The 20,948-nt window shown below is 35.6% G+C and overlaps 1 protein-coding gene across 1 annotated transcript in view; it reads right to left on the bottom strand.

The window, feature by feature from the left end:
* FAF1 (Fas (TNFRSF6) associated factor 1) overlaps positions 1-20,948 on the bottom strand; it is a gene marked incomplete at its 5' end in the record, with an annotated part of 148,045 nt that overhangs the window by 77,979 nt on the left and 49,118 nt on the right. The window contains one exon of the mRNA XM_010180871.1: positions 4,354-4,440. Within this exon, the coding sequence (XP_010179173.1) occupies positions 4,354-4,440 (87 nt within the window). The remainder of the gene's footprint in view (positions 1-4,353; positions 4,441-20,948) is intronic.

Genomic DNA, 20,948 nt, shown 5'->3' with positions numbered 1-20,948 from the left:
TTCTCCCAAGTACCTAAACTGAAAGGATCCTGCCAGATCCACTCTACTATTCTACTGCAAGCGACTGATGAGAACCGCAGAAGGAAAGTAACACACAAAGTAATGAACATTACAGACAATCCACATTATAACTATGATATTCTCATACAGAAAAAAAAAATAGTTGAGTATTTTCTAATGATGTATGTCTTTTAATCTAAATGTAGTCAATTTTAGGCTTTCGATTAATAGACACTTTCTCTGTCAGGACTACTCACTCCTGAGGCATATCAGTCCCATGGGGAAAATTCCAAGCAACCCAGCAAATGCAGACATGGCATCCACTACAACTGAACAGCCAGCATACGAAAACCTCACAACTTGTTTTCATATTACAATGACAGCATGCAGTAATCAGCTTTCTCTTCAGAAAGCCTTCGTAAGACCCGGAAAGAGAGAGAAATACATAATTCCAAATACTCAGATGCTTAATACTCAACCTCTGCAAAAATCTGGAGATCAGCCAAAAAGTATCATAAATGGTTTGACTTTGTACCAGAACACTATTTTATCAGCATTCTTAATTTCTAGCTGTGCAGATAGACTGCACTTAGTACTTAGCAATGAAATAGCTAAAGATAACAGCAGTGCTAATTACATCATACATAAGCGCTAGAGAATTTTGATTGCAACCTAGAAGTCCTTCTCAAATCCAGCTAAGATACAACAACCACGTCTGCTACAGCTGTCGCAGAACTGAAGGTGGTCATGCTCACCGGGGATGACGTCAGTGGCTACACACACGTCACATCCAGTCGTGCAGCTGTCTAAGTGAATATGCACTGGCTTATCTATACAGTACAGAAGCATAGTTACTCATCTTGAAATGAGGATACGAGGTCTTGACCAACCATACCATTTAGGAAAACAACACATTACCAGCAGTAGGTGGAAGGAAGGATGTTGAGCTCCTCTGTACGGGATCTGCATGCAAGGGCACAGCTACAACACCCAGTGCTTCATCCTCTGTCTTTGTCTCCCTTTTTCCCTCCTCAAACCTCCTCCTAAAACTTTTACATCTTTTTAATGCAAAAATATATATATTCCATTTTGACAAGCTTGCTGTCGTCACTTATGAAGAAGCAGGCATTTCTCATGGCTATGCTGAAATGACTTAAAACAACAAATCAATTTTAAAAAAGCTTTATCTTAAATACTGAGAACAAAAGCAGCACAAAAGCAACCTCTCTCCTTCTCTATGCTACCAAAAATCAACAGAAGCATCAGCATCAAAAACTCATCCTACCAAAATAAATCAAAACCAAGTGACCTCACAGGGAAAAAAAGTTGTACCTCAAACATACAAGTGTAAAACTAATATCCAAAAAGTAATCTGCACTTATATAAATATAATCACAATGCCTCCATGTAAAAACTGTAACTGAGACACCACCTACCACTGATGTCAGACTTTTTTTATGCACAGATACTTGCCGGTTGTTCATTCCACTTGGCAACAGCAGTAATTACCAGTGGAAGTTTAGATCAGCCAATATAGCAAAGAAAAGTGGAGCACATTTCAGAAGTTTCAGTAAATTATTCTGGTTTGGCTCAATTTTTACGAGCTCAGTAATGTCAAGGTTGTTACAAAATCCAAAATAAAAATTGAGAACAAACTGTGAATCTATTTAAATAAAATTATAATTATTTTTTCATTTTCTAGGATAATTTTCAAGACTTTATTGTATCAGTTGACGATATATGCCCCAAAATAGATAAATTAAGCCTTTAATATAATTACAGTTTTACTTAGGTAAACTTGTTAAAAAACAAACCAAACCACATTTAAAACTCATACATTTACTTTGTTTGAACCTTATCAGCAGATCAGATAGAATTAGTGGCACTAAAATTATTCAGGCACAACTAAAGGTAAAAGTGAGATTTCCAGACTACGTATGCCTTGCTTCCCGCAGTCAAACTGTCACAGCACGAAAACATGCTCCTGCATGTGGGGGTTTTGATACCTATTTCCCTGGTGAAAGTGTGCAAAAGGATCTTTATTGATGAAAGAGTTATTGACAATTCATACAGTATCTCATATTTCATTAGACAGTACAAGCAGGGAACTTAACATAACTCTGAAGGGAGATGAAGCGCCAATGTTTTAAATGACTACTGACTCCACTAAATTTCCTGATAATGTCAAGGAAGACTGTAGTCTGTCAGGTTCATAAGAGACTCAAGATGATACAGGAATCCAATTATGCGGAGTCTATTTAGTTGCCCTGTTTGCTAAGGCAAAGGTTAACGAGAACTGCACTGAAAAAACCTCCTGCGGTATTACAAAGTATTTCTTATGCTGCATAACATGTAAATGAAAAAGTATTTTAATCAAGTCTTTGTTTAACTCTTTAATTGCAACAGAGTACTACACAATACAGCAAATTAAAAACTAACGAAGGAAAAAAAGTGATTTTTAAAATTTGCCACCCAACTAAAGACATCATGACTAATTACTCAAGTAATTATTACTGAATATTTCTCTATCGCAAAGGAAAAAATGCCCAGATCACAGAATCATAGATAGTCGTTGCTAACATTAAATCTTTATAAATAGTAAGGCATGGCCTCCAATTTTAGACAGAAATTAATTATAATTTTGCTGGTAACACATTCAAATCTGTTTACACAGCTGACAAGTCTCAGCTGCACCAGACTGGAGCTTTGAGGACTCTCCTGCTTTGGAGCAGATGACTCAACATTCATCGATTTCATTAAAGATGAAAAGGGGAAAAATTCACCTGCAACAATGTCACTTGTAAAAACAGACTTTAAACAGACTTATGCGTTTTACATACGTGAGGTATCCTATTCAAAAGAAAGGCAGAGGGGGGAAATACAGGAAAACCTAACAGCTGTGGGAAAACGGATTAGAAGTGTTGAGTTTCCAATTCTTTTTTGGGCTAATGTAAACTAATAAAATGTTAAAATGGATCCCCATTTCAAAGACTGTAATTACCACATGTCACCATGCTGTTATTTCAGATCTTACCTCTATCGTCTCAGTTATGCTCCTGAATACATGGACATAGATTTACCCACCTCTCTCACACTTAACTACTGTTTCTGCAAACACGACCACAGACGTATTTTACAAGTATATTAGGAATTCAGACAGTCTTGGCAGTCTTTGCTTTTTTTTTTTGTTTTTGATTGGCATAAATCCTTTACCCAGAGCAAAAAAGCAACAGTTTTATCATACAAACAGCAACTCAATTCTCTGTTTTACAAGAAGCAGAGTAGAAACAGACAGGAAAGTAATGTATTAAAGATAATGTTAATACACAGAGAAAGCAAATCCTGATTCCATTTTCACTTTGTAGAATATTCAGGTTCAACCCCTAGTTTAAATAAATGATTGTATAAAAAGAGAAATTATTTTTTCTACATTTTTCTCAGGTCACAAAAATCTATATACAGCATAACTACATGATTATTTCACTTTTGGGTGCCCTTTTTAAAAAAAAAAAAACAACAACAACAAAAAAAACCCAAACAAAACAAAAGGCAGATCTCACTAGTTGGAGGAATATACTGCCAGAAGAACATACATTGGGAACATACTACCAGAAGAAAACTTTCTGAGCAAAACTGACAGACGTGCTGTAACATACAACCATACAAGGAAGCAAGTCCCACAATTTCACGGGTCTGTAGGAAATCCAAAGTCAGCTGATTCTGTTACAAAGGGTACACACATTGATCTCAGCTAAGATTTCCTTCCATTTCTAAATAAAGGTGATTCTAAAACCTGCAAAATATGTCTGAAAATTGAATAAACATTTAACTGTTACGCAGATTATTTATTATTTCAATGTGTAATCTTGCAAACGTCCACACATTCTTACTGGCCCAGCATGAGCCAAGGTAGATAACTCTAAAAAGCCAGACACAGATTTAAGAATACCAGTGATCTGATGGACACAACTGAGGAAAATATCTAGATATACACTCGGAATGCACGTAAAATACAGAACTTTTTCCTGAAGTTCAGTCACTGCAATAGACCGACCTCCTCAGCTTCCAAAACGTTGCACAACTTTGCTCCTCCCAGTCTAAAACATGCATTGAATTTGATACACACAAATAATTTCCATGGAAATGTGCTTCAGTAAGCCAGTCCTTTAGCAATTTTATCTGTCAAGATAAAGCTCTGAATTATGTGTTATGATTATGTGGTAGGAATTATTATGTTATGACAGGTTACTGCATACCAGACAACAAAAGCTACTGGATGATTCTGATAAAAAAAAAAACAAGTAAATTCAGCTATTTCTAGGAACAAATTAAATGAGACCCAAAGTGACTTACTGAGTCGTCTGTGGCAGAAGGAGGCCAGCCTTCCCATAACTGGTGACGGACAGGGATACTGGTTAGGTCATACACATTCCGCTTTACCTGGTAGAAAAATAAAAAATAAAAAAAATCAGAATTTGTACTAACAAAAGCATACAGGCAAATTGCATTCGTTTCATCATAATCCCCAGCTTTTTATTTTACTTTTTTTTTCAACTATTGTAAAACAAGTTCCTCCAGCACTCAAAGATCCAGATCTGGTCCACAGATTTACACACAGCACTGCTGAAATTCAGTGTTGCTGAAAGCAAGCGAACAAACTATGTTAAAGGAAAAAAAATAAATCTATAATGTGTCATTCATAATGATTCATTGTAACTGAAGTACCATAAATACATAAAACCATTCATTACACAAATTTTCACAGTAAAAAGTATTAAAAAGTAATAAATAAACCGAGGGGATGCAGAAGGTAATAACAAAAATTCAGTTACAGGTTTTGCTGGTTAATATATTCCATTTCATCTGAAAATTATAGGTTCATGCTACATTTATTGTAATTAAAAAATGCAACTAGTTTTGCATAAGTTTCTTAAATGAGATCTGAAAATCTGAGAGTATATTAGACATGAAAATAAAAACTAATAAGTACATTTTCAGTGAAGACAACACATTTCAAACATCTATTAACAAAATGCAAACAAACTGGTTTTTACATCAACACTTTTCCCACACTATTAAAATGCCATTACTCATCTCACATGTTGGTTGTCAGGAGGAAGGGAGGGGCAAAGAAGAAAAAGTTGCAAGTTTAAATACAGGAAGAACACTGCAAAATGCAAGAGTTACAAAACTTTTTCCACAAAACCATTAACACCGATTAAAAAGCTGGTATGATTCATCACAGGTTTTGTGACAAGCAGTTATTCAAACCACAATGTGATCTACTTTTGTAGCTGGGACAGAGAGTGATATCTTAAATTCTGAACAACATCCTATACCTGGAAGTAACGACTGCACAAGCATCCAGCACCTGTAAATATTGCCCAGCTGGACCAGACCCGTGAACAATAAAATGCTTACAGTGAGCAATGGGGGCTTTTGGGTTGTCTTCCATAAAACTGCCACATGGGAATACAAGGCCCTCCCATATCTTCACAGGTCTATTTTATCTCAAAAATCGGTATTACATACAGAAAAAATATTCACAAACAGATAAATGTAGGGTTTGATACATTCTACTAACATTTCACATGACCATTCGCTACACAGAAAATCTGAGGAAGTCAGAAGTGCTGCGTCCCATTTCCAGCTCTAAGAGGGCTGAACAGACTCACGCTAACAGACACAAGAACCAAGTGTGTGATGCATTAAATCAAAAGATATTAAGGCAGATGGATAAGATTTGACTTAAAGCAAATGCCAAGACTACTCCAAGAACTGTCCTCTGATGCCTTCTTTAGCTTTTCATTTGTTCACTTGTCAACTGGAAAGAAACAAGAATTAATTGTGTTCTAACTTCTGCTATGAGTAGCACTAAAAGTTCCATGAACTGAAAAAAAAAATATAGCTGTTAGATGAAAAAATGTCTCTGAACTAACAACTTGCTCACAACCTAGCATTCTTACCCTAAGTTAACAACTTCATCTGAACAGAAAAGTGATTAGAAAAATATGGAAGAAAGCTGACATTTGTCAAAATGAGCAATGCTAACATAATCCATCTATGTAAAGGTTTTGTATTTAAGAACAGAATGAAAAGTGATTCTAAACTACCATTCTTCAGGAGATAATACAATAAAAAAAGCATGATCTACAATACAGACATTTTACATAATTTGACCCTAACTATTAATGAGTACTTGCCATAGCTTCATCTCCGAAGCTCAGCTGAGTTCTGAATATGTGGTAAGGTAACATGGTAATATAAACATATGGAATGTGCATATGTTCCCTCAAAATTTGGCATTTATTTTTAGTACAGAATGCATATATAACATCTGGCAGTAGATATCGATCTAAAAAATGTGTCTGCATAGTGAAAAAGCACCAAAACTCTTTTTCTCAGGATCATCTTCAGCAAGAAATGCTGCATGGACTCTTTCTTTCAAATTTTACACATAGTTCAAGCACATTAATACAGGGATGAAGGATACATGTGCAGAAACTAAGTGCTAAAAGAACTGCTCTAATCATCATAAACACCCGAAGGAGGTGAGGGAGGGGGCAGGGATTACTACATGTACGCTTTCTCACAAACGCTGATTTGGGTAACGTTCTCCTAAAGACTCTTCATGGCACTGCTGTGTGAACTTGCCAACAAATTAATATTACTGAGAAAATTCAAGGCATAGAGAGAGCAAACATAAAGTACAGTGCTACTACCGTATTTCCAGTTCTCAGGTTCTCCATACAATTATTGTTGCTTATTTTCACTACTTTCAGTAGTAGTAGCAGCAGCATTATTTTATACAAATAAAGTGCTCCCTTAGTAAAAAAAGCAAAGAACTGCTTCACTTTTCTGGATAGATTTAATACGTTGGCATGGGAAAAATAATTGCTACTGTTAACTAGGCTACGCAGATAATAATTTCAGTATTACCAGTTTAGTGCTTTATAAATATAAATATTCTGCACAGATGAGTGGAAAACAACAGCTTCCATCTATTACCCAACTGCAAGACACATCACTTCCAATTCTGATTCTACGTCTCAGTAAAGGCTGAGAGTCAGATCATGTGAGTGCCTTATCCAGACATTTCATTTTGGTTGGGTTTTCAGCTCAGCTTCAGATTCATTGTATGTTTTAAAATCCTTAAGATATCTCTCCTTTTTTTGTTCAACAGGTAAGTTACACGTATGCCCAATAACCTTTATGTTAATATTGGGTTTGTTCACAAGTTTTCCAGGGGGACTAATCTGGTAATGACGTTTAATTAAGAGATTTTACAACTATATTTTAATTTAAAAATTATATTTTAATTTAAAAAACTAAACCAAGAACATTATTTTTGTTTAGAGACAGAATACTGAAGTATTTATTAGTAATCAAAGTGTACTTCATCTTAGTGTTTCCTCATATTTAAGCATGTTGTCATGCTTTAAAATATACAAATATATCTTAATGATTAAAAAATTGTATTTAAATACATTTCAAATACGCATATATATGCATGTACATATACACACACACGGAGCTGTGAAAAACGGAATTATGGAAGACCGAACTCTATAGAACTTGGTATATGATCTCACTCCCACTGTTCAAAACAAACAGCCTTTCTTCACTGCTGCTTAACAAGGAGGCAGCCCGCTGTGCAGTATTCGTTTCGTAGTAGTATCAAGGTAAAGGGATGCCATTACTCCCTACTGACCCCACCACAGCCCATCAAAATGTAACAATGCTGATCTGTGATCACAAGAACACGGTTCGTGCTATCTGAGTTTTCTTGCATTAAAGATGGCAATAAACTGTCCCTGTGGAATAACTGTTCTCCAATTACGCATCCAAAAAGTCTTAGTGATATTATTTTGACAACATAAAACTCTAAAATGAGCTACTTTAAAATAACAAGTGAAAGTTATTTACAGAAACGTGGGATCAATACAACTACATAATATTGTTTTCAAAAAGCCCTCAGAAGTAAAAAATAAATAACTCAGAAGTCACATTCCTCAAATTCCCTTTTAATTCCAAAGCACAACAGAAAGGCATTATGAAAAAAACAGTATTTCCCTTCTTTCATTAACTCATCTGTAACTGCACTGAATTCAATAACATTCCTCTGCTATTCTAAGCTTGAAAGGCATGCTCGGGGTAAAGTGTTATGTTGGTATAAAGCACAATGCCACACTGATGTGCTGGACAAAAGTGATCAAAGTTGAGGTAATTTTAGCCAACGCACAAGTATTCTGCTGCATTATTCTACCAGAATGACATCTGTTGAGCAACTCGTCGCAGAATAAACCAGTTGTTCTAGACGGGCCTGCGCGGGTAGGGGACCATGTAAGGCTTATTAGAGTAATGTTTGATTAAACAAACTGCTGGAGTTAAGATCATAACGGGATTTGGAATTCACGCCAAAGCAGTCCTCTTTCAAACAACAAGTGACAAGCAGTTATTTAAGACAAAATAAGCTTGTTTTTAAATGACGATTTAATTTTAGCTTTGTTTGAGAATTAGAATAGAATTACGAAAGCAGACGGCAAAATGGTTTAGAGACTGGGGATATCTACCAATAGACTACAGAAGACCCCTTTTGTTCATTAACTTCCTTAATTTCACTTTAAAGTTAAAAATTCTCTAAGGAGAAAAAAGTTCTAAATATTCATATAAAACAGAACCATAAACTGCTTCTTCACTAGGTCAGTGAAATAAAACCCTACAGCCATACTCTTCACGCAACTGAAAAAAGTTAGCACAGCAAATGGATGAAGTCTGTGTTAAGGCTTATTATTTATAAAAATCGACATTATATTGATAGAACGAAAATCTTTATACATTTGTGAAAAGCAAACTCTAACTTCTAGTGCCATCCCCTGAGCTACATTTATTGGCAAACTTTTGAGTCTCCCCCCTTTGATCAGTTTGAAATCCTAATTGGTGGCTTTGTCTTGGTGCAGCCCAGAATTTCTTTTCATCATGTTCAGCCGCCACGGTGACTGGCGCATCACTATGGCAGCTGCCCTTCAGATTATAATCTCCAGAATATACCAGATCATTTAAAAACAGATTAAAGGCACATCTATTTGGTTCCACAACTCAGCTGTGAACAGTATCAGTACAACCATTTAAACAACAACAACAAAATACCCCATATATTTCAGGTGCAATTTTACTTGGAAAATGATGTATAATTCCTGCAGAATGCCTTGTCTTGCAGCTATGCAGTGATGCTGGAGAAACACGTGAAGTTTTACCTTCAGCTCATTTTCAGAGGTGTTAGAAGGGAGTTAAAATATTAAACAACTTTTAGTATTTTAAGAAAATTCATAAGCCACCAAGACACTGAGAAAACTTCCCAGATATCTGTGGAGTCTTACTTTCTTATTTTTCACTGTTTTTTTTTAAGCAGATGAGCATGCTGCTTTAATAGGAAGGTTAAACACAAAAGATACACTTTGTAGATATTAAGTTAATCCAACACTCAAAGCCCTTCTGCATCCATAGTAGTAAGATAAAGTACCAGTAGGATAAAACGAAGTAAAATGTATCACAGGGCAAGAGGTCTGTACCAGGTAAGATGATGATGTCGACCCACTGGTAGTTTCACTTGCCAGGAATAAGTAGCTATTTTCTTATCTTCAAATTAGAAAAATCTGAAATCTACTGTTCAAAAAAAGAAACCTAACACCTACCAGATTGTTAAAAAGTTTAAATTTATGCCTGAATCTGTATCTTTGAATCACAACAAATCACAACAAAGTTTAACAGTAGTTTCCCTCGGGCTGTTTTCCACTTATGCAGGTACAAAGTTAATTGAAATAATGTAGATAATGAACTTTTGTTAGTCTTATTATTAAATATAATTTATGCAAAGCTGTAAATTGGCTGAGATGCTAAAGACTGTTCCAGGCACATAGGCAGCATGAAAGACAGTGCAAAAATGAGTGCATGAAAGGCAGACAAAGGGAGCAATAAAGTCAGAGGACTGTGAGGAATGTGGAATGTGAGTTGGGGGACGCAGGGAAATGAGATCAGGCACAGACAGAGCAAGGTTGCATGGGGCACCGATGGTAAAGCCAGAATCTTGACTTTGACATTGTCGCAGAGAAAAAGCCAAGACAATCATGCAAAATTTTCAGAGGACAGCAATGACACGGATGGGGCAATGACAGAAAGAAATGCATTGTGAGCAAAAGCATTTTGGTAAAGGAAGGTGGAAAGAAAGGAGGTAAAACCAGCTGAAGCGATTAAAAAGTGATAAAGTGTTCAAGATTATAGAGGAAAGTAACATTTTCACCAGACAAAATTCCACTGACAGACAGCAAAGAGCACCAGCAACCTGGCAGTAACACATGTGAAGCAGGGACAGAATCTACGAAGTTTCTAAGCATAGAGAAGTGTCAAAGTTGAAGAAGTGGTGAATCTGAAAGGATAACGATATTATCAATAGTTACAAACAAAAAGATGGGTCAGATAAAAGGCTAATTTTAGTTCATTATGGACTACCAAGAACTATTAAAAACACAGAGATGTAAAACTAGAGAGAAAGAATTTCTGAATCAGCATCTCCGCCACAACCCAAGCCAGGAGAGTGAATGAAAAACAAAAATAAGTGATCCGTAATTTAAAATTTTCCCATCTCAAAGTATTTTGCAGTCAATGAAAAACTGAATTGCTTAACTCTAAAGGGTGTCATGTGTAGTAATTTTTAGCCAGCAACCCCCAAGCAGGATATATTCATATACATCAAGTAACGTACTGCATGAACCACAACTCACATCAGCACCCAAACCACAACTTTCAGCTCACTCTACGCAAGATTGACTTGGGGGGAATGGTACAAGTCTGCTCCCTTTTGTATCTCCAGTACAGAATATAATAATCTATATGAAAACCTCAAGAATGAAGGTTATTTAAATCAGCAAATTTTAATTTTAGTGTAGGCTTTACTTTAGAAACAATAATGCAATTCTAGAGACATCAAGTGATACCTGGCCTCTCCTAGCAGCCGACTGATGTTTGAATTACGGAATGCTTTCAATAAGAGAATTAAGATGTCAGAATCAGGCTGCTCTTAAATAATGGCATCTACTTCTCGAGAACATCATACCACTGAAACTCTCCAAGGAAGACTCACTATGCTAAAATAACTACTTATATTTGCACAGATACTCAATTCACTCTGTTGTAATCTAAAGGAAAATACACACTTCCAACCTAAATATTTAAATCTATACTAGACGCAAAATAACTCCTCCCCTGTCCAAGCTTGCCAGCCAAAAGTCAGTTGTGATTCAGCATTTTTATGAAATACACAAGAACTCAAATGTGTCTTTCACTACAATATGTTCTCTGATTAATTTTTTTATTTCACAGCCCTTCCTTTAAATTGCTGGTTTTGCTTTTAATACCTCTGAAAAGATGCTGGTCTGCATTTATCAAGTTTTCCCCTGTAGTAGGCTAAAGCTTTGAAATCTCTTTTCTTGTTTAATGCAGAATAAGAAAGTATTAAATTCTAACTTAATTGGTTTTAATTGAATGTCTGAAATATATTACTTGCTTATTCTACCATGACAAGTAAAACTGAAGCAAATAAAAGCACCAAAATGCGTATACCTCCTGAAAGTACTATTCTTTTCCCTCTAAATAGGGTCGATTCATCTTCAAATTAAAAACAACATGCGATTTCAAACATTCCTAAAGGACCGTAAGAGAACCAAAATGTCCATTGTATGTCAGCAACGTACAAAGCAGAATTAATCAGCAAATTACAGCATAAAAAAATCAGTAGAAAATTTTCTGCTAAGTTTTCATGCACCACTTTCCTGCAATTAAACACATCTTACGTACAGAAAAGCCACTAACGCATTCAACGTTCACTTTAGAGTGTATGAGACAGTGTTCAAGCCAAATTAAATCCAGTTTAGACTACTGTTAAAAATGGGTTGTATCGTACTGTAGTACTCCATAAATATTTTGCCAGTATCTTCAGTAGAAAGCTTGTTGAATACGTCATGTAACCATTCAAATTATCTTAGGTCTGGAAAGTAATGTGTGATTTTTTTCCCATTTTGCTGATAAGAATTCAAACAAAGAAGATTAAGTCACATTAAACACCAAGCAAAGACCAGGAATTTTTTTTTTAATAAGAACTTCTTACATATAGGGTTTAAATGAATATTTCAACACAAATAATCCATACTATTTCCAGTTTGAGTGATGAGGCAAGGCAAAACAGGTAACTACCAAGAAAGATTAAGTGGCTGAATAAGTAAATGCAAAGTTAATGTATTAATTCGCTATTATGTATTTTAACTGAGGGAGGGAATAAAATTTTCAGGAGAAAGAATCCATAAGCAGACAATAAACTTAATGGAGAGATGATTCACCGTAATATTTTAGTAAAAACCATCTCATTTAGCAAAATAAGACACAAGATATGAGTACAGACTCACCAGCACCACACTTCCAGAAAAGCACTACAGATTCTTTACTCCCCAACCAAGCACTTACAGCTCATTCCTCCAGATTTATATATCCATCACAGTGAGTCATCAAAGAAAATCCAAACCAAAAATGTTAACTCCGTTTTACTGATGTAAATTCTTGAGGACTACAGATAGCCCTGATTACTTATTTGAAATAGTACTGGCAAAATTTAAATGTCCCAAATGAAAAAAATTAACTCTTTTTTCCCCTAAAGTTGGCTACGAAACCATTAAGAAAAAGACACCTTCAATGACACTACCAACTCATTTTATGACCTCGTTGAGCAACTACATTTTGATCTGTAACATTCATTCAAATAATTTAGACATTTTTCTTAAATAGAAGTTGTTATCAGAAGCTCATCCAGTTTAGGAGTCACCAGATGAGTTAAAACATCATAACAAATGTAACGGCATTTAAAGTTCATTACTTCTTGTAACTGGTTGTAAAGAAGCATTTGGCAGTCTCCTTTCAGTATAAGAAATAACATTGTGAATAAATTACTTTCACAGATTTCACAATTATTAATACTTAGTTGTCCTCTATTTCAATTGTTGGACCTCATATTTTAAACTTCCTTTAAACCAACCCTTTTTGGACGTCATTAGACCTTTTTTAATGGGTCTGTGCCAAGTTAATACCTTAACACCAAACCTACAATAAAATGGTCCACTGGGTAATACTAGTATATTTATGTGGTTAAAACCTGCAAATTTTGAAACAGAAAATAAAAGCAAGGCTTTGACTGTACTTTATTGAATCTTTTGACATGTGAACTTCTCATTGCCTCGTGCAATATATACCTATACCTACAACATCATCCAAAAAACTAGATGTTTCAAGTAGGTAAGATGCCTCCTCAAAGATATAGCAAGATATTTTCCCAACCTCAGCCTCCTGTCCAGACAAGGTTTGAGAATTACTCTGAGCCCTCTTCAAGCTACCAGATACTGCATTTTGCCACTGCTTTGAATGTGGTCTTCGTCCGGGCTGCAGCAAGCGACAAATGTTAACTACACTCACTGTATTATATTATTCACTATATTCCAATTCTATATACAACTGTTTCACTGTTTTAAAATGTTTTGACCTCTCAATGTCTGTTTTCTGCCAGCATACACGCACATTTTAATTCTGTGGAATAAAGAAACCTCTTTGCTGATTTCCATCTTTAAATACCTAAACATAGCTATCATTCTAGAAGAGCACCATGGCTAAATGCAAGTTACAATCTGAGCCTGATGCAGAAGTTACTGATCGCTGCTATATGGCCTGCACTGTGCAAAGGTTCAGCCTACGTAATTATTATCATTCATTGCTTGTAGTGCCTAGGAGACCTAATTGTGATAATCCCCTCTGAACTTAAAACCACATGACCCTTTGATTTTTTTAATAGAAGGTTAAAAGAAGAAACAAATTCCTATAGAAGAAGAAGGGAAAACACATTCTTAAGAAATTGAGTCAAGAGACATGAGTATTTAAAAAAAAAAAAATCCACCGGAAAAAAACCCATCATTTTAGCAGCACACAAGCATGAGGTTCAAATAGGGCATGAAAGAATTAGAGTGTGAGCCAGCTGTGACATTAGAGACTGAAAGGAAGATGTGATTAGGGTTAAAAGAGATCAAACAACAAAGACTTACTGCCAAAACAATTTTACAAATTTATTTGAAAATGCCTTAAAGACTTCTACTAACAAAATAAAACTGATGATAACACTTCAAGGTTTTTTCTTTGTTTGTTCTACATATAGTGCACTGGGACAGAAAAGATACATTTTGAAGTCCTAGCTTGTTTTTCCATTCTGTAGGAATGGTCATTTGAGAAAATATACTTATTAGTAACCTAAATGAAAAAGCACTGCTCTGTGGAAACTTCTAACAGACCTTTACGCACATTATGAAAGACAACAGGCAACCGCTCCCAAGTCGTCGATCACCAGATCGCTGTCAAGTGGCAAATACTCTTTTGACAAGGCACTCAATTGCAGCATAAAGGGTAAATACAGTTTCTAATGTTGCTTCACCAAAGGATATTTATTTGCTGTAAAAACCAGGAAAATTACCAAAACAGATTATTAATGCTACCGCCCCAGTTCTAGCTGCTTTTATGTCCTAAAATGTTGACAAACTATTAAACATCAGGTATTTTATTTCCATTAAAAATTAACATTTTCAGACTGCTTTGAAAAGACTGGGACAAACTCTGGAGGCTGATACGCATGCAAGATCCTGCGTCTGGCAGGAAAAGTTAGACCTCAGTTTCACTATAGAAAATTTTACTTTTAGTTCCACCTTCCAGAAGACTTCAGAGTGCTTCACAAAGCATGGTAGGAAAAGTACAGGAAGTCCAGAGGGTTATGTTGGACACTGCTGCAGCAGTGTACAAGCCTGTAACAGAGCTGAAGTCAGACAAATATAATAAAGAATATACAAGCTGAATTAGGAAATCTCTAGGAGGAGGCCATAAAAGACTGATAAGAAAAACACTGCAAATTAGAAAAGTATAATTATTATGATAAGTTCTATGAAATTTGAAGCTAAAAAAGCCCATATGAAAACCACTAGTTGAAACAGCTGGTCCACTACATGCAACAGGAGACTGCACCAGGGTAACTGTTTGTATCTGGACTAACTTGATGGAAGAGAGTATCAGGAGCCAAGGGAAAAATAAATTCATATGGATTGATACTTAGCAGACTTAACAGAGAATCATAATGAATTATTTCAGTGATTAAGTAAGTAATTTGGAGAAAAATATACCTTGACACTTACTGATCATGAAGTTAAGGGCATGACCAAGAGCAGTAATTTTGATCCAGGCTATTTAAAATTAGTATGAAAACACCATTTGAAATACTAAATGATCTTTCCGTGCATCCCAACATCTCTCAGACTTACCACAAGCTATTGTCACTACTGGATAATGGCAAAATAGGAACAAGGGCTGGGAACTAAGAAAGAGATCTGCATGCCAGTGACACAAGCTTGATCATATCACAAGTGCGTACATTGAGACTGCTGCACAAACAGGGGTAATTTTGCAGCTCCCGTCTTCCAATCTGCTCCACTTTTATTGTCGGGAATCAGTGTGAACTCTTCAGCAAAAGTCTGTGTTATACTTTCCTGTATTGGCTGTGTTGTTGCCTTTTTAAGGAACTAGTTGTCTTAATGCATAACAGCATAGTGAATATTTTAGATATAGTCAGGTTCCTCCTCCTAAGGGCCTTAAACATGATTTTTCTGGGTTTGAATTTTCACCATAACTGAAATAGATGGTGTGATCCTTGCAGCGCAGTGTAGATCTGTTACATTTCCATGGCTGTCATGTTCTGAACAAAGGAAAAATTTAGACAAATTCATTTGAGGACAAACACCCTTGTCTTCATTTCAAAAGAAACTGGTTTGCACAGCCTAAGCATAACCAATACATCTATTGGTCTTTCATAACTTCCCTACTAGTGCGTTTTCATGGGTTTCAAAAGTGATCAGTCATATCAATGAAAGGTAAAATAACGGAACTAATAAGGAAGCTAATGGAAGTTAGATGCCCAATCCTTGCTGCATTTAATTACAGTAAAGAGCACCATTTGTATTCATACTGGCAAAACAACAAACCCCAAAACCTCTATCCCTCTTCCAAATTCTTTTCCACTTTATTAAAGTGAGAGACTAAATCCTCCTGCCCCTTTCCAATTTCAGATAATAATACCAAGACATGTGTTCCTTAACACAGCCCGTTGACTAACAGTAGCTTCCTCCACTCCTACCCAAACACGTTCCAGAACAACATCTGACTAAGTTTCAGTTTTAGAAAATGCATAAACCACATGCACTTCAAAGACAATCCGTAGTTTAAGTGATAGGCCTCCAAATTTTGGTTTAAGAAACAAAACATCACAAAATTTTGTCATGTGTTTTTCACTTGTCTCTAGACAAGTGACAAAATACTCTTTTATAAGAGAGCGTACTTTGTTGCTACTAGAAGCAATATAAAAGCTATTCAGTTTTCAGTAAATGGTCAATAACTAGATAATACTTGCAAATTTAGACGTTGTATGAAAAAGTAGTTCAATCTGTGAATTTTATGAAGTAAAGTATCACAGTTGTGCAGTGCTTCCATGTAAAGAAAACCTCCAATACCTCTACCTTCAGTGTTTTATTGATTTCTTCCCACCACTTCTACACTTGGAGCTCACAACAAGCCTGCTGCTTAGTGAAGAGAGATGGGCAGGCTCTCTCTGCAGCCCTTTCATTCCCAACAAGATGCATCTAAAAAAGAAGATGAGTCACACATCTGAAAGGTCTTGTGCATTAATTTCACCGATACCGCACTGTCACAACAAGACAAAGCTATTGGAGTGACTTGTATTGCACCTTCCAGGGTAGCTTGCAATCACCTCTGTAACCTAAAGGAACAATTGCGTGACAAGTGCATTTTCTCTAAAGACTTGCTGGTATCTTCGCCACGCACAAGAGAATATGGGTTACCCAGAAACCCATCGATAACTCAACTGCAGACTTGCATGGTTCACCTCAGTTGCTGGTATCATGTAGTTGGCAGACTCTTATACGTGAGAACTCAGTATGAACTCAACGCTGAAGTAAACATCATTTTATATGGTTGAGTTTGAATAGGTATTCTATTAACGTTATTTTGAATTCAAGTTAAAATAAATTATAAAAGAAGGTTTACTGAGCTGGTAGTCAACCTCTGCTAACAAAAAAATTTCTTGGCACTTCCTCCATTTCATTTTCATGTCTACCAAATCACCACTTCTTTCGGGGTTTTTCTTTACATCAACAACATTCAGAAATAATTTGAAATTCATTTCTGCTTGGCTGTTAGTTTCACAATGGAAAAGAAAATTATGCAGACAATCTGCACTGTGGATTTTAAGAATGTCAACTTACACACATCAATTACAAATATAGTTTCTGATATCGCTACATTTAAGGTATATGCATATAAGGTGCCCAATTATACTATTAACAAGCAGCTCTCCTATATACATATACATTTTTAAAAAGACAATTCAGCCTATTTAACAATTCACTAACAAAGCTATTCCTTAGCTCATCCCTGCCATAACCTGCTCTATTCAAAAACATATGGGAAAAGACATTAAATAACCAGTGAAAACCATGGACTTCTGGTATTAGTGCTACACATTGCATACCCCTATTCATTATTCCACCTCCCTTGTTTAATCTATCATTAAGACTCAGTGACCCTACACTAAATTTAAAGCAGATCCTTCCTTCCTCCCATGCCTAAATTCACATACTTTTCTACTTGGGGATGCCCTCAAGTATTAGCCACTCTACAGGGTTTCTCTAATCTCAGCTCTGAACTATGTTGTGCTATAGAAGCAAGAAATTGCTGGTTTACATCTTTAACTATGGAATCATCCCCCAAAAAACCTCATTTACTTAATAAGACAGAGAAAAATCTTTCGTTTAGTACATATTTAACATGTACAAAAATTTATATATTCCTTTCTATATGATATAGAATAAAAATTTCAAAGCAGACTGTTCTAAAGCACCGCTTCTCTGTACTTGTGTCCCAAACACAGCTTCATTGCAAACAGTTTTAAAGTTTTCAGAAGTTTATTGTCACATCTTTAAGAGCAAGATCTTCATTTGCATTCAAAGTCAATACGAAAGTTTTCTAATAAACAAACAAAAATAATATCAATAAAACAATAAGATTATAAAGAAATCAGAAATGAGACTTGCTTGTTTTTTTAATGCAGGAACTAAAACTAAATAAAAATATGAAGACTTCTGCCTCTTTCGTTTATTTTTATTGACACAGATCGCACTTCAGCAGCAGTGGCACTACAGGTGAAAATATGTTAAGAGTTTTCTGAATAAGGGACAAGAATCATTATCGTCAACATCTGTACTTATTTGTCAACTATACCCCTGTCTTCCTCTTCCATGATAAGGTGAAAATTTATCTTCATCAGCATTTTTAAAAGTTAAAGACAGTAAGACTGTGAGTAAAGAACAGAAATGCTGTTAACAAATGAATCAGGCAATGGTGCAATCTGAATATAGATTTTTTTTTTAATCTTTACTGAAAGAAGCTATATAATTTTGTATGGTTTCATGAACAATACTATTTTAGCATATTTAAATATGTTTAAAATTATTACCTCAAAAGAATAGAGTTGAAAAGAAGACCTGCAACCTGACTAAAAACTCCAGTATGCATTCTCTCTGACACTTATTTCTTTAAGTCTTTCCCCAAAGAAGCCAGCACTTGAACCAGTGGTAGGTCTACATGAGTCGTACGTATTTGTAGGATACAAAAAGATAATGGGGAAAGCATATCAGCAAGGTTCAAGTCGTCAAAATACCATATTTCTATGTGTAGGATATAAAGGGTTATTTACAACTTCTGTTCTCTATTAGAAGTTATCAGATAACAGAAAAATACCAGCAACAGTTAAAATAAACACAGTAAGCAGAGAACAACACTGGGAAACCTGAAGTCTGAGTTCTGTGCAGGTGCAGACACAGGAAAATGAAGGGAAAGCGTTACCAGGGAATGAGAATAACCAATAAAAGTGAACTCTAGAACAACTGTGTATGGAACAATTCAGAGAGAAAAATTATCTGGAAGCCTCTCCAGTGAGGAAGTTTTCTTCACGAGCAGCAACCCTTTTATGAAGAAAAGCAGTCCTGTTTTTTTTGAACCTAACCTTTTATCAAAGGCACACTGGCACACTCCTGCCAAAAGCTGCTTCACATGCTTCAACTGCAATTATGACAGAAAATCTGACAAAAAGCCACAGAAGCTGTCCAGAAAAGAGCATTTTTCTATAAGGGGGAAACCTTATCAAAAAACAAAGTTCTGAACATTTCTGTAAAGTTTTTCAAGATGAGGGATGTGCCCATTAATTCTCACTTCCCACTAATTTCCAGGTTATTCAAATGAAACTGCTGTTAGGAACAATGTTGTGACTTGGAAGATAACCTAGAAACCTCTCAGGACCTGTGCAAGACAGCAACAAATGGCCAAAATCTAAAAAATGCTAAGACCATTTATCCTAACTTGTAAGGCAGAACTTTCAGGAAGTTGGATAACTTCATATTTACAAAAATAGACGTGCTGAGGCCCCAGTTCTGCAGCTCATAGCTCAGGCGTCTTTCCTGAACTGCACTGGCTTCCAGAATTGGACTGGTTAAACTAAAAGTGTAAGTAGTCCACACAGCAAAATCACCTTCCCCTTCAAAATTCCTAAATTTTGAAAGAAAACGACATTATTTTGTTCTTCTAAAAGGAGTGCACAATTGAGTTTCTCGCAACGCAACACGAATTTGTTCACTGTGTCTTCAATGGTGGCCACCTTAGAGAATTGTCTAGCTTGAGTAACCCAGAAAACAACACACTGCTGAAATCACAAAGCTGTTTCATGAAGACAAGGGTCAATATTTCCTGAATATAAAACAAAGTGCAATTTCATTAGTGTTTTATCAAAACACTACAAGGAGTTACCTTTTCTATAGATTCCAGTCTTTACAAAGCTTACCATCCATACGCTACAGAACAACAAGGGAAAATTTAATGACCACTTCAGAAAGAGAGCTGATATGAAGCTACTCTGACCATTTTCACTGTTCTATGTTGAAAACTTGTCATCTCACTGAAACAGAAATATTTGAATAAAGGTTAACTACATTATTTAAACGTACGTATTATTTTTCTCCACATTTTTCAGCCTTACCTCAACATACAACCCTGTAACTAAAATAAGGAGTGAACAGTATTCCATTTAATTTAAAAAATACTTAAATTACAAGTTGTTAAAAACACAGCTACTCACTTCCCCAAAAAATCTCCACTGTTGCACAGAATTAACAATCCCCACCAGAATTACTTTTTCTCTAAAATAAAACTAGAAACTATGTATTACAAAACAATACTCATAGATAACAAATATTAAGAACACAAAAGATCTGTTCTGCTCAAATTAACACATTTCTATAAATCAAAGCAAAATTTATCCTCACTTTCGTTCCTGTTACAAATTATCACTTCAATAGCCAATAAAAAGAAAGATCTAATGAGGTATTTCAGTATCTTCCAAAGAAATATTTTCGGCTTGGTTCTTCTTTTAAGTGGTTGAAAGGAAAGAGTAGTGAATTGCTCCTGTGCAGTCATTTTTATTGTTCTTTTATAACAACAAGAGAGTTACACAGAGTCTTTATTCTACAGATACTTCAAAACAGTTTTTTATATCACTGCAATAATGGCAAAGGAAACGTCTGACGAGAAAGGGCAGTTTTTCAGTGCTTTCAGCAGTAACTTTTCTTGTTTCTGCTAATGGGCATGAGCTGAGATGACAAAGACTTACTGGGTAGTTAAGAGATATCCAAGATATCCAGCAAATAATCCAATATCTGCAAATACAAGCTGGACAGAGGATGGACTGAGAGCAGTCC

Source organism: Mesitornis unicolor, unplaced genomic scaffold (genome assembly GCF_000695765.1).
Source record: "Mesitornis unicolor isolate BGI_N332 unplaced genomic scaffold, ASM69576v1 scaffold6953, whole genome shotgun sequence".
NCBI lineage: Eukaryota > Metazoa > Chordata > Aves > Mesitornithiformes > Mesitornithidae > Mesitornis > Mesitornis unicolor.
Note: the sequence above shows the minus strand (reverse complement) of the source record. Positions and strands in the feature narration are given on the sequence as shown.